Here is a 14,170-nt window from a genome sequence, read left to right on the forward strand (position 1 = left end):
CTGCCTGGACCCTCCTTTATTGTCTCTGCTCCCACCCTCTCCAGTTATTATGTACGCTCTATGCACGCTCCGCCTTCATCTGAGTCACAGATCACATGAGTCATAAAAGTTTTGTCACAGCAAAAGTTGAAGACGAAGTTTTGGAAAACGAAGGGCCGTGATTTGCGATGTGTGGTGAAGTTGTTCGTTTTGTTTTGGTAGCCCGTAGAAATTGCCCCACGTAGACTATCGGAGACAGTAACTTAATCAGAAATAAATTGTCTATTTGATTGGATTTGCGGAGAGAGAGAAAAAAAAAAACCTTTGCAGTTCGTTTTACCCCTTTGCTATTTTATTGTACAAATGTATTATTATTTAATTTTTTTGCAAACAGCGGTATTAATTTTCAGATTCAGAAGAATAATGTAAAGTATCCTACACGACATACTCGTTGCCTTGGATTGGATCCGTGCTGGAAGTGTGTCAAATTTATGAACGTTAACTAGCAAGATCCGGACCGACTTCCATAGTTGGCAATACAAGACGCTGCAAATACTTCGGCCATTCCGCATGATTTCATTCGTGTTAAGGCGATAGTGAAGGACTTTTTTTCTGGGCATTACGGTAACCCTAAAGTGTCTATATGGTTGCTGTTGAGAGCTCAACAATTGAGCGTTTCAAACGTTTGGATTGATTTGGAGTTTTTTGGAGTTATCGAGTTATTTGCATCCCTTCGGAACCATGGATCCGAGCCAGCATAACCCCCCAGCCGGCCACCAAATCGTCCACGTCCGGGGCGATTCAGAGACTGATTTGGAAGCTCTTTTCAACGCTGTGATGAACCCAAAAAATGTCAGCGTCCCCCCAACAGTACCTATGAGGATGAGGAAGCTACCCGACTCCTTCTTCAAACAGCCAGAGCCAAAGACGCACTCCAGACAAGTAAGGCCCAATTTCTCCTTCCAATCCACCGCCTTCATTTTCCCCCAAGTTCTCTAACTTGAGTGTTTCCATATTTTCACTAACGGCCCTTTCGCTGAGCATAAGCACTAAAGTTAAGTTTTTATTTTTCATTGGAATGCAGGAACACCATAGCAATCAAATTAACTTTTTTTTTCTTTTTTTTCTGCCGTACTGGAATGTTTATTAACATTGTTTATGGGTCTGGCAAAGGAACAGCGAACCCGCCAAAGAGGACGTTGTTCAGAGGAACACACTGAATCATCTCTTTTCTTGTCTATTAGAAGTAATTTCATCTCCTAATATTTTGTCTCGTCGGTTCAAGGTTTAGAAAGCTCCTTGTTATCCTCGCAAATTCCGCCACATAATGGACGGAAGTTCAAAACTGCGAAATGCCAGTTCGAGGAGACCTAATGTCTTTCTAAACGAAAAGTTGTTGATTTTATAATGTAATCATCTCAATCCTCAATCCTCAATGCTTTGGCTTTTTTCGACAGAGATTTTTGGAACAGTGGCTACTAAAGCTAATCACTTCCCCTTCCAGTGTAAACACCCTTAGGTTAAATACTTGAAGTCAATAAATACAGTTTCAAGCCAAGCATAGAACTTCAGTCTGAATTGTGTCAAGCCTAAAACCCCTTTGCCTCCCTTGTTTCCTATTCATATGTGTAAATGGGAAAGTGAAGGAAATGTTTACTTAAGAATTAAGAAACACAAAGTTTAGAAATTTGATCTTCATCACTTTGACCGTGGAATGATTATTGGGGCCAGGCAGGGTGAGTACCTCAAACTGCTGATCTCCTGGGACTTTCACACACAGAAGTCTCAAATTTACAGAGAATGGAACGAAAAACTAAAATCCAGTGAGTGGCAGTTCTGTGGATGAAAATTCCTTGTCAATGAGAGGTCAGAGGACAATGGACAGACTGGTTCAAGCTGACAGGATGGCTACTAACTTAAATAACCAGCCATCAAAACAGTGGAATGCAGAGTGTCTCTGAACACGTCGGACCTTGAAATCGGTGGGCTACACCAAAGTATGTTTTATTGTGAATTAAAGTTCTCTTAGAAATCATCAAAACATGCTAAGATATAGCAATAACAACTCCAATTTTTTGTACATATGTAAGCCTATTATGACACATTTTCTGGGTTTTTTAATGCTGGGAAAGAGCTGGGACAGAGCCAATATCTGTAAAATGACAACTCCAATGAGGCTGATGTTTTGTATGTTTTCCATTTAATATATAAAGAAAATTTACACAAATTTTGAGCAAAATTGTAGTTGTCACACCCCACGCCTCTGGTTGATTTGTCACGGAATGACCCGGTTCTCAGGCTCTGTAAATTGTTGGTTTGCTTTCTTGTGATCAATAAAACATAAAGCTACAGCTCATTTTGCTCAGATGTGGCACAGTTGCTCAGTTTTGGCCTATGCCTATCATCCTATGACCATGTGCATTTACTTTTTTCTTATGTTTTTGGTATTTTGAGGCCTTTCGTTCTAACATACCATAATTTTCATATGATTTTTCTCCCATTTAAAACTTCCCATTAATAAAAAAATCGCCTCGCTTTAATGTCGAATAGAAAAGCCCTGAATGGACAAAATAAATGACAGATGACTATGTAAGGGTGGGATTTTTGGCTTTCCAATGCACTTAACTGCAAATCTGTATGTGAAACCATTCCGAAGTCATCATGCGAAACTGGGACCGTCCTGACAGCCAACAGACAAAACTCCACCCACTTCCAGTTTAAGTCATGCCCACTTCAGAGTACGGATGCGGATATAGGTAATTTAGCTGGTTTATCCACATTTGGTTTCCCGTTGCAGGCCAGCACAGATGCCAGCACTGCGGTTACCCTCACTCCACAGCATGTGCGGGCGCACTCTTCGCCTGCCTCCCTCCAGCTGGGGACACTGTCACCTGGATCGATGGGTGGCGGTCCTCCTGCCGGCCCTTCCTCGCAGCACGTCCGCCAATCCTCCTTCGAAATCCCTGACGACATGCCACTTCCATCTGGGTGGGAAATGGCCAAGACCTCTTCCGGACAGAGATACTTTCTGAAGTGAGTGTGCTGCCAGTAGTTTGGCATTTTCTGTGCTGTATGTAACTTTGTGGGAGATTGCGCACGCAGTCTGAGTTTTCCACCACTAAACCAATTTGACAAATGCTGTCATCAAGAGTGACCATTGTTTTACATGCAAATCATTTAGGCAGGTTGATATTTTGCTCAGGCAGTTCAAGTTAAGCACCTTGATCAAGGGTGCTGTCGCAGTGCCTCTGCTGGGAAATCAACCTGCAGACTTTTAATTTCAAGCCTTCCTGAACAGTTATACTACACTGCTGCCCATTATATCAGGATCTTTTCTGTTCCTTTGGAGGCGGGAAAGTGAACTTAGTTTGTGGTGTATTATACTGCAATAAGCAGACTGAAATTGCAGCTGTAAATTGTAGCAACACATCTGGATCATCTTCTCAGGAGAGTACTTGAGAGAGATATAAGAGACTTGCTTGCAGCTCAAAGTTGTGGTTGTCGTGTCAAACATTTCTGGAAGCCTCATATTGCAGTTATTTCTTGGGGTGTAACAAAGTTGGTTTCTCTTCATTCATACGTCTCAATGCAATTAACATAATTTGAACTGTGAAGGGCATGTGACCTTTGACCATGGATGAGCTGGGAGGGTGTGAGTGGTGCAGTGGCAGTCTTCACTCTTTGGCCATGGCATGGATTTGGTTCTGTACCATGTGGTTTTGCAAACTTTGTTTTCTGGTAAAATTTTTTCGATTGGCCTTGGTCTGTTTACAATGAAATATCTTTTCTTCTTTGGTACTCCCCATCATTGTGCCACGGTTAATTTATCTAACTCCGTATGTTGAAATTTGACCTGTCAATTTACTGAGGAATGTCTATTTAAATGACCACAACAAATTTCAACCTGGAGAACCTGATTCTAAATGTGTTCCTGCATTCAGTGGTGTTTGACACATCTGTACATGATTACCGAAACAAAAGTTTTTAAATGCAGCTTGGTTTGGAGTTGAAACGGGACCTGAAGGTAATTAGGGCTGTGCCATCGCGGTCCATCAATTCTTTTTTTTTGCCCAATGACAACAAACTTTAGTAGGTGCCGGTAGGTTTCGTTCCTTTTTCCCCTTTTCTTTCCCTTTTGTCGTTAATCATACTTGATACAGTAACACAGCTCCAAACTTCAGTGAAATGCTTCCAGGGAAGAAAAAACTTTTATCTATTCAATGTTAACTTGGTTTTAGTTTTGAAAAACGCATCGCTTACGTTTTCGCTCTTTATCTCCGTAGTCATGTTTTTATCTACTACATAGAAACAGCGTGGCCCTGTCATCCGTCCCCCCGTCCCCGCCCCCCAAACCAGAGATGCGATCCCAGAATTCCAACAAACTCTTCATGGGTGCTTTTCACATTTATGTAGGAATGTTAATGTGTTAGTCTAAAACAACACATTTGAGATTTCCAAATATTCATTTTCATATTTTTTTTTCATTTATTCATTTAATTTTAGAGACATTTTTGTATTTAATTAAAAAAAGTAACATATTACTCTAAGTAATTGACTACTTTTTACATAAACACTTGATCAAGGCTGTCTGAGATCAGAAGCAAGTTCTCCAACATGCTTGGAACAACCTCCCTGCTGATTGTCTTAGCCAACGCTGTCCTGCAGTTCTATATCTCAGAGAAGTGATGCAGTTTTAATGCCAAAGGGTGGTCACAAATATTGATTTGATTCAGTTTTTAACTATTCTGCCAAATGTAGTGTAAAATGTATAGTACGTTTATTCAGGACCTTTCATTGAATTATTTTTGAAAGAATCTTATCTGTACAAAATGTTATTCAGGTGCATAAGACTTTTGCACAGTAGCTACTGTAAATAAGACTGATTTAGAGATTAAGTTTCTTGGGGGTTTTCATTATAAGGCAGTGAATGGGAAGGAATGAATTGGTTAGTACTGCTAGGTGTTGGATCAGCAGAACACCAAACTTTCCAGAGATCAGTTCCCAGAGATAACTACAGTGATTACACAGCAATTTGGTCCAAACAGCTGTTTGTGTTGGTGTGATTTGATCAAATCAGAACTTGCATCGTCATTGTAAGATGATGAGCAGAGGGACCTACAGTTGTGTTTAAAAAAAGTGAATGAAGTGAAACTCTTTAAAAAAAACAAAAAAAAACAAAAAAAAAACCTTTTAGTTCCATATTTCAAATTTAGTGGAAACATTACACATTCAATTCCAAATCAACAAATTTTAACAAGTCAGCATTATTCTTTTACAGGACGCAAAGAAAAGGAATATTAATCTGTTAAAAAAAATGGCAGTGTCAACATTTTTCTTTTCAAACTCAAACATTACTGTATAAACTGAATACATTTTTTAAGATTAAACTTCACTTTAGATTACTGAACTAATATTTAGTTGCATAACCATTGTTTTTGATGACTGCTGCGCATCTGCGTTGCAACAAGTCAACCTTCTGGCACCTAGAAACGTGTATTTCAGCCCAGGATGAACTAACTACATTCCACAGTTCCTATGAATTTTTGGGTTTTCCTTCAGAAACTGCATTTTTAATGTCCTCCCACAGGTTTTGGGGTTGAGGTCGGGGGATTGAGCTGGCTCCATTACCTCAATCCTTTTTGTCTGGAACCAAGATGTTCCTTGCTTACTTGTGTGTTTGCGGTCGTTGTCTTGTTGAAACACGCATTTCAGGGGCATTTCCTCTTCGGCATATGGCATAATCTCTTCAAATATTTTGAAGTAATTCAAACTGATCGATGATCCCTGGTATACGAACCCAACCGTAGTATGAAAAACATCTCCATACCATGATTTTTGCACCACCATGCTTCTTCACAGTGTACTGTGACGTCAATTCAGTACTTGGGGGTACTGTCGACGACCACTAAACCCGAAAAGAACAATTTTACTCTCATCAGTCTACAGAATGTTACACTATTTCTCTTTGGGCCAATCGATGTGTTCCTTGGCTAACTTGAACCGATTCTGCACATGCCATTTTTTCAGCATTGGTGCTTTATGGGGGCTTCTTGCTGGTCACTTAGCTTTGATCAAATGTCTTCTGACTGTAACAGCACTTACAGGTAATTGTAGATCATCTTTGATTTTTTTGGAGCTGATGAATGGCTGAATCTTTGCCATTCTGACTATTCTTTGATCCGTAGTTGCTCGTTTTCTTCCATGTGTTTCCGGTTTTTGTTGCTAGTTTAAAGGATTTGATAATTAATGACACCTGTTTTTTCACAGAATGAATGAATTCTCTAATTCAACACTGCTATTATTTTGAACATGCCCCTTTCAATGAATGAGTCAATTACTCAGAACAAGCAGCGTGCATGTCATGACAGTTGGGTCTGTTTTTATATTACACTACTACATCTGGTAAATTATTTGCAATGCAGAAATATCACTACTACTAATAACAATGGTTCATCCGGTTACTGATGTTGTACTGCTATTTTTTTTAACACAACTGTAGCTAGTAATTTGCCGAACCTTGGTGGTAGTTAGTCAAGTAAGCTAACGTTAGTAGTAATATTTGAAGTAATTCTGAGTCTTGGAAAACAAACCCTAAAGGGTTACCTTTCAGAATAGAATTATGGCAGTAGTCCAAAGGGTTCAAGCATAGTAACCATTTTATTTTTGGTTTATCATTTTTAAAGTGTGTGTCAAGAAAAGATGTGATACTTAACTTTTTGGATTACAACTGTGGTTGTAAAAAAAATAAATAAAAAAAAATATATATATGTCTTCTGTATGTCACACAGCATGTGCTCACCACTGGACAGTCTTAAGATTCAAACCTCTTAAAGAATTCATAATCTTAGAGTAGTGCACTGTAAATTGTATTTGCAATTTTGCATATTAAAATGACAAAAAACAGCATGAATTATCTAATGAAATGTAATGAAAATAATAAAAATATGTACAAGCTCTACTTGTTGTGGATTCATCAAGTTTAGAAGTTAGTTATTGCTGGACAGACTGGCTTGTAAACTGTGGCTTGACTTGTTGGCGGAGGCATACAACCGCAAGGCTGTCATTTCGCTCTAGTTTTCATTATTAGAATCGGGCACACACATTTTAATATCAGGCACACGTTTACTATCTGTCATAGTGTATTCCTTGTAAGATAATGAGCAATAACAACATTTTCTATAATTGGTTATTTGTATAATTGTATAATTTGTATAATCCCTCTCCAAGGAATCGCCACCTTAACGTGGTGGAGGGGTTTGTGTGTACCGGTGATCCTGGGAGCTATGCTGTTGGGGGCACTAGCTAGCCCCCAGTAGGGTCTCCCAAAGCAAATTGGTCCCAGGGGAGGGGCCAGACTAAGAGCGATTCTAAGACTCCATGATACGGCCACACAAGAACCCAGTTACCTCGCCCGGAAAAGGGAGACCGGGGCCCCCTTCTGGAGCCAGACCCGGGAGGGGAGCTCATCGGCGAGCATCTGGTGGCCGGGCCTTATCCCATAGCGCCCGGCCGGGCACAGCCCGAATTGGTCACGTGGGGCCGCCGCCCTGTGGGCTCACCACCTGCAGGGGTCGGCATCGGAGTCGGGTGCTTTGCCCAACGGGCAGTAGGCAAAGGCTGGGATCCGGGCGTGCTGATCCTCGGCGACTAGTTCTGGGGATGTGGAACGTAACCTCTTTGGTGGGGAAGGAACCGGAGCTAGTCCGTGAGGCGGAGCGGTACCAACTAGATATAGTTGGGCTCACCTCTACGCACAGCACTGATTCCGGAACCAAACTCCTGGAGAGGGGCTGGACTCAGGGTTGCTCAGGGTGAGAGGTGCCGGGCGGGTGTGGGGATATTCACAAGCCACTGGCTGAGAGCCACTGTGTTGGAGTTCCACCCGGGGAACGAGGGGGTCGCCTCTGCGACTATGTGTTGCTGGGGGGAAAGCTCTGACTGTTGTTTGTGCTTATGCACCGAACAGCAGTTCAGAGTATCCGGCCTTCTTGGAGTCACTGGGCGGCATCCTGGAAAGGGTGCCACCTGGAGACTCCATAGTTCTGCTGGGCGACTTCAACGCTCACGTGGGCAATGACAGAGAAACCTGGAAGGGGGTGTTGGGAGGAATGGCCTGCCTGATCTTAACCTGAGTGGTGTTTTGTTATTGGACTTCTGTGCTGGTCATGGATTGTCGATAACAAACACCATGTTCGAGCATAGGGTAGCTCATAAGTGTACTTGGTACCAGAGCACCTTAGGCCAAAGATCAATGATTGACTTTGTGGTCGTATCATCAGATCTGCGGCTATATGTCTTGGACACTCGGGTGAAGAGAGGAGCAGAGCTGTCAACACCTGGTGGTGAGTTGGATCAAGTGGCCGGGGAGGCTGCCGGACAGACCCGGTAAACCAAAACGTGTAGTGAGGGTGAACTGGGAACGTCTAGTGGAGGCCCCTGTCCGTGAGGTCTTCAACTCCCACCTCCGGAGGAACTTCTCACGCATCCCGGGAGAGGCTGGGGACATGGAGTCCGAGTGGGCCATGTTCAAAGCCTCCATTGCAGAGGCGGCAAGCAGGAGCTGTAGCCAGAAGGTCATCGGTGCCTGTCGGGGCGGCAACCCAAGAACCCGCTGGTAGACACCAGCGGTGAGGGACGCTGTCAAACTGAAGAATGAGGCCTTTCCGGCTTGGCTGGCCTGGGGGTCCCCTGAAGCAGCAGACAGGTAGTGGGTGGCCAGAAGGGCTGCGGCTTCGGCAGTCGCCGAAGCAAAAACCCGGGTATGGGAGGAGTTCGGGGAGGCTATAGAGAAGGACTTTCGGTTGGCCTCGAGGAAGTTCTGGCAAACCATCCGACGACTCAGAAAGGGAAAGCAGGGCTTGTCTCAGGCTGCTTTCAGCAGGGGAGGAGAACTGCTGACCCGGACTGGGGATGTTGTCGGGCGGTGGAAAGAGCACTTCGAGGAGCTCCTGAACCCGAACAACTCATCCTCTGTGGAAGAGGCATGCACCTATATCCCTGGCGGAAGTTGCTGAGGTAGTCAAAAAGCTCCTCAGCAGCAAGTTGCTGGGTGTGGATGAGATTCGCCCTGAGATGCCGAAGGCACTGGACATTGTTGGGCTTTCTTGGCTGACACGCCTCTTCAGTGTCACGTGGAGGTCGGGGACAGTACCTGCAGAGTGGCAGACCGGGGTGGTGGTCCCCATTTTCAAGAAGGGGGACCGGAGGGTGTGCTCCAATTATCGGGGTATCACACTCCTCAGCCTCCCCAGGAAAGCTTACTCTAGGGTGCTGGAAAGGAGGCTCCGACTGATGGTCGAATCTCGGATTCAGGAGGAGCAATGTGGCTTCCGTCCTGGTCGTGGAACAGTGGACCAGCTCTTTACCTTGGCGGGTTGCTGGCGGGGTCATGGGAGTTTGCCCATCCAGTCCACATGTGCTTTGTGGCCTCGGTGAAGGCTTTCGACCGTGTCCCCCGGGGAACCCTGTGGGGGGTACTGCGGGAGTATGGGGTACCGGGGCCGTTCTTACGAGCCATCCGGTCCCTGTATAACCAAAGTGAGAGCTGTGTCCACATCCTCGGCACAAAGTCGAGTGGGTGTTGGACTCCGCCAAGGTTGCCCCTTGTCACCGATCCTGTTTGTGATATTCATGGACAGGATCTCAAGGTGCAGCCGAGGTGAGGAGAGTGTCCGGTTTGGGGACCTCAGAATTGCGTCTCTGCTTTTTGTGGATGACGTGGTTCTGCTGGCTTCATCGGACCGTGACCTTCAGCATGCACTGGAGCGGTTTGCAGCTGAGTGTGAAGCGGCCGGGATGAGAGTCAGCACCTCCAAGTCCAAGGCCATGGTTCTCTGCCGGAAAATGGTGGATTGCTCCCTCCAGGTTGGGAACAAGTCATTGCCCCATGTGAAGGAGTTCAAGTATCTCGGGGTCTTGTTCACGAGTGAGGGTAGAAGGGAGCGTGAGATCGACAGGCGGATCGATGCAGCGTCAGCAGTAATGCGGAGCCGGAAGGCGAAGCTCTCGATTTACCGGTCGATCTACGTCCCAACTCTCACCTATGGTCACAAGCTTTGGGTAGTGACCGAAAGAACGAGATCATGTATAGATGCGGCCGAAATGAGCTTCCTCCCGTAGGGTGGCCGGGCTCAGCCTCAGAGATAGGGTGAGGAGCTCGGACATCCGGAGGGAGCTCGGAGTAGAGCCGCTGCTCCTTCGCGTCGAAAGGAGCCAATTGAGGTGGTTCGGGCATCTGATCAGGATGCCTCCCGGGCGCCTCCCTTTGGAGGTTTCCCGGGCTCGTCCAACTGGGTGGAGACCCAGCGGTAGACCCGGACCCCGCTGGAGAGATTATATCTCTCCTGGCCTGGGAACACCTCGGGATCCCCCAGGAGGAGCTGGAATGCGTTGCTGGGGAGAGGGACGCCTGGAATACCCTGCTTAGCTTACTGCCACCGCGACCCGACTCCGGATAAGCGGCTGATAATGGATGGATGGATGGATAATTGTGTTCATGCACCGATGGCTATATTTTTTGTTGGTGGGTTGCTGCAGTTTGGCTGTTGACAGTGCAGGTCTTTAAAGGCTTGGAAATAAAAACAAATAAAAGCATGTTTTCCCTAATGCAGCCCACAGCAAATCAAAGCTTACATTTGAGGTCTTGAGCATAACACAAGCACTTACAACACTGGGAAAGCTGGTTTCACCATTTCAGTTGACAGGGACAGGAATTTGTGTACATTTAATCACTCCCTTTCCCAGGTTGTGGGCATGGTAACTTTGCAGTCTTACCTGCTCTGACTTATTCTGCAAAATACCTTCTGTCCTTTTTCCTCTGCACAGTCTAGGTAGTTGTCCAATGTTGGTGATCTTTTGATACAGGCAGATATTGGATACAGGCAGATATTATTACTCTGCAAATTTACTTGGATAAAAGGAATTCAGAACCACATGGTTTCTTTGTGGGCTAGTTTTTAAATTAAACATCTGGAGGACATCTGGTGCATTTCAGGTTGTTCTGCTTAAGTGAAGGGTGGGGCTGTGCAGCGTTTGATAGTATGCAGCAAGCTCTCGCACATTTTTTCATTCTCAGTCCTCTCCGATAGTAATGAATCCTGGAAATGTGAGATTCAAGGTCGCTCTCTGAGACTGCCTTGAAATTGGACCAAAGATGCTTGTTTAAAGAAATAATAAGCCTAAGTACCCTTGCTCTGTACTTCAGCATTATAAATCACACCACTGTTAGCCTTAATTTGAGGGTATTTGCGTCCATGTCAGATGTTTTTAATACATATTTTTATACACTGCCCTCACCCTGTACCACAGCCAATATAGATGTAAATGCCCTCACATGAAAGCTACCAGTCTGCACTTTAAACTCCTAGTGAATGTGCTGGAGTACAGTGCCAAAACAACAGAAATCGTGTCACTGTCACAATACTTTTGCATTGAATGGTATTTAATCGATGCAACAAACCTGAGTGTTTTTCGGAGAGCAGCAATTGGAAGGCCAGCTAGCATGGACAAGTAGTCTTGATATCTAACAAGCTTGCTCAGTGCAAAAATAAAATTCAAATTGTCTGTTGAGAAATTGAGTCGACATAAATACCTTCTGTTCAGAATTGTGTTCCTGATTTTTGTTCCTGTTCTAATTATGTTGTGTTATAAGCGATCGATTTAAGCATTGACTACCTACAAGTGATGAGACTGAATTTGTTGGTTTAAAAAAAAAAAAAGAAAAGAAAAGTTGCTAAAGTGTTTTTCGCAATCAAGTACAATCATGTTGCAGACTGATTCAGAGCTAAATATCGGCTGAAGTCCTATTAGAGCAACCATTTCTGCGCAGTGATTGGTAGACTGCAATGTCAATCATACAGTCAGGTCCATAAATATTGGGACATCGACACAATTCTCATCTTTTTGGCTCTATACACCACCACAATGAAATGAAACGAAGAAGATGTGCTTTAACTGCAGACTTTCAGCTTTAATTTACATCCAAATCAGGTGAACGGTGTAGGAATTACAACAGTTTGTATGTGCCTCCCACTTTTTAAGGGACCAAAAGTAATGGGACAAACTAACAATCATAAATCAAACTTTCACTTTTTAATACTTGGTTGCAAATCCTTTGCAGTCAATTACAGCCTGAAGTCTGGAACGCATAGACATCACCAGACGCTGGGTTTCATCCCTGGTGATGCTCTGCCAGGCCTCTACTGCAACTGTCTTCAGTTCCTGCTTGTTCTTGGGGCATTTTCCCTTCAGTTTTGTCTTCAGCAAGTGAAATGCATGTTCAATCGGATTCAGGTCAGGTGATTGACTTGGCCATTGCATAACATTCCACTTCTTTGCCTTAAAAAACTCTTTGGTTGCTTTCGCAGTATGCTTCAGGTCATTGTCCATCTGCACTGTGAAGCACCGTCCAATGAGTTCTGAAGCATTTGGCTGAATATGAGCAGATAATATTGCCCAAAACACTTCAGAATTCATCCTGCTGCTTTTGTCAGCAGTCACATCATCAATAAATACAAGGGAACCAGTTCCACGCCATGACACTACCACCACCATGCTTCACTGATGAGGTGGCATGTTTTGGATCATGAGCTGTTCCTTTCCTTCTCCATACTCTTCTCTTCCCATCATTCTGGTACAAGTTGATCTTTGTCTCATCTGTCCATAGGATGTTGTTCCAGAACTGTAAAGGCTTTTTTAGATGTTGTTTGGCAAACTCTAATCTGGTCTTCCTGTTTTTGAGGCTCACCAATGGTTTACATCTTGTAGTGAACCCTCTGTATTCACTCTGGTGAAGTCTTCTCTTGATTGTTGACTTTGACACATATACACCTACCTCCTGGAGAGTGTTCTTGATCTGGCCAACTGTTGTGAAGGGGTTTTTCTTAACCAGGGAAAGAATTCTTCTGTCATCCACCACAGTTGTTTTCCGTGGTCTTCCGGGTCTTTTTGTGTTGCTGAGCTCACCGGTGCGTTCTTTTGTTTTAAGAATGTTCCAAACAGTTGATTTGGCCACACCTAATGTTTTTGCTATGTCCCTGATGGGTTTGTTTTGATTTTTCAGCCTAATGATGGCTTGCTTCACTGATAGTGACAGCTCTTTGGATCTCATATTGAGAGTTGACAGCAACAGATTCCAAATGCAAATAGCACGCTTGAAATGAACTCCTTGTAAATGAGATAATGAGGGAATAACACACACCTGGCCATGGAACAGCTGAGCAGCCAATTGTCCCATTACTTTTGGTCCCTTAAAAAGTGGAAGGCACATATATAAACTGTTGTAATTCCTACACCGTTCACCTGATTTGGATGTAAATACCCTCAAATTAAAGCTGTAGTCTGCAGTTAAAGCGTTTCTTGTTCGTCAAATCCATTGTGGTGGTGTATAGAGCCAAAAAGATGAGAATTGTGTCGATGTCCCAATATTTATGGACCTGACTGTATATTTACAGTCAGTTACAGGCAGCATGTCTGGAACCTCCCCCCTTCCTCCTGACTTCTTACCCCTCTTTCCCCAATATTTGCCCTGCCACCAAATGGGAGACAGCACAGATTCCTCTTTGCAACAACTTCCTCCTTTTTAGTCTGTCTCACCTGTGAAGACAGTGAAGGAGGCCAAGCAACAATAACTGATAGCTGTGGAAAAAAAAAGGCATTACTGAAGTAGAATTTCATTCTTTGTATTATAAACTGTAAACTATACAAAATCCAAAAATCGAATAAGAAAAGTCGAAGTACATTCGAAAGTCTGCTTATTATTGCAGATATTTTGATTAGAATCTCCTGTAGCCAAGATGGATAGTCTGGATGTCAAATTACGCTTATTTACTATTTTCTACTGTCCGCTCATTCAGTAGCCTTAGTTTTCTCTGCATGGCTTGTTTTAACCTCATCAGCCCTTTTCAGTTGCACTGAATCTGCACTGGTTTGGCTAACAGACTAAGGAAACTATCATATGATAATTATTTTTTTTCTATCTACACAGCCTATTCAACTAGCATGAAGTGTAAAGAATTTGCTGGTATTATTTCAGTAGTTGCTTGCAGTTTTGTCATTTGGTTGTCCCTGTGTCACACGTGAACAGTGAGAGACACACCGGACTCATACCTGCCCCAGATCAAAGCTCGGACACCTGATCTGGTGTTGAAGGCAGTCTGTGCAGCCTCAACACCAGCCACGGCTGAGGCACCCA

The 14,170-nt window shown here is 43.9% G+C and overlaps 1 protein-coding gene across 2 annotated transcripts in view; it reads left to right on the plus strand.

The window, feature by feature from the left end:
- The first annotated feature begins 114 nt into the window (after positions 1-114).
- The window catches only part of LOC133133658 (transcriptional coactivator YAP1-like), a 47,918-nt gene continuing 33,862 nt past the window's right edge, over positions 115-14,170 (plus strand). For both annotated transcript variants that reach the window (XM_061249780.1, XM_061249781.1), the window contains exons 1-2: positions 115-921; positions 2,777-3,012. In XM_061249780.1, coding sequence (XP_061105764.1) covers positions 721-921; positions 2,777-3,012 — 437 coding nt within the window. In that variant the 5' untranslated portion in view covers positions 115-720. The remainder of the gene's footprint in view (positions 922-2,776; positions 3,013-14,170) is intronic.

Source organism: Conger conger, chromosome 7 (genome assembly GCF_963514075.1).
Source record: "Conger conger chromosome 7, fConCon1.1, whole genome shotgun sequence".
Taxonomy (NCBI): domain Eukaryota; kingdom Metazoa; phylum Chordata; class Actinopteri; order Anguilliformes; family Congridae; genus Conger; species Conger conger.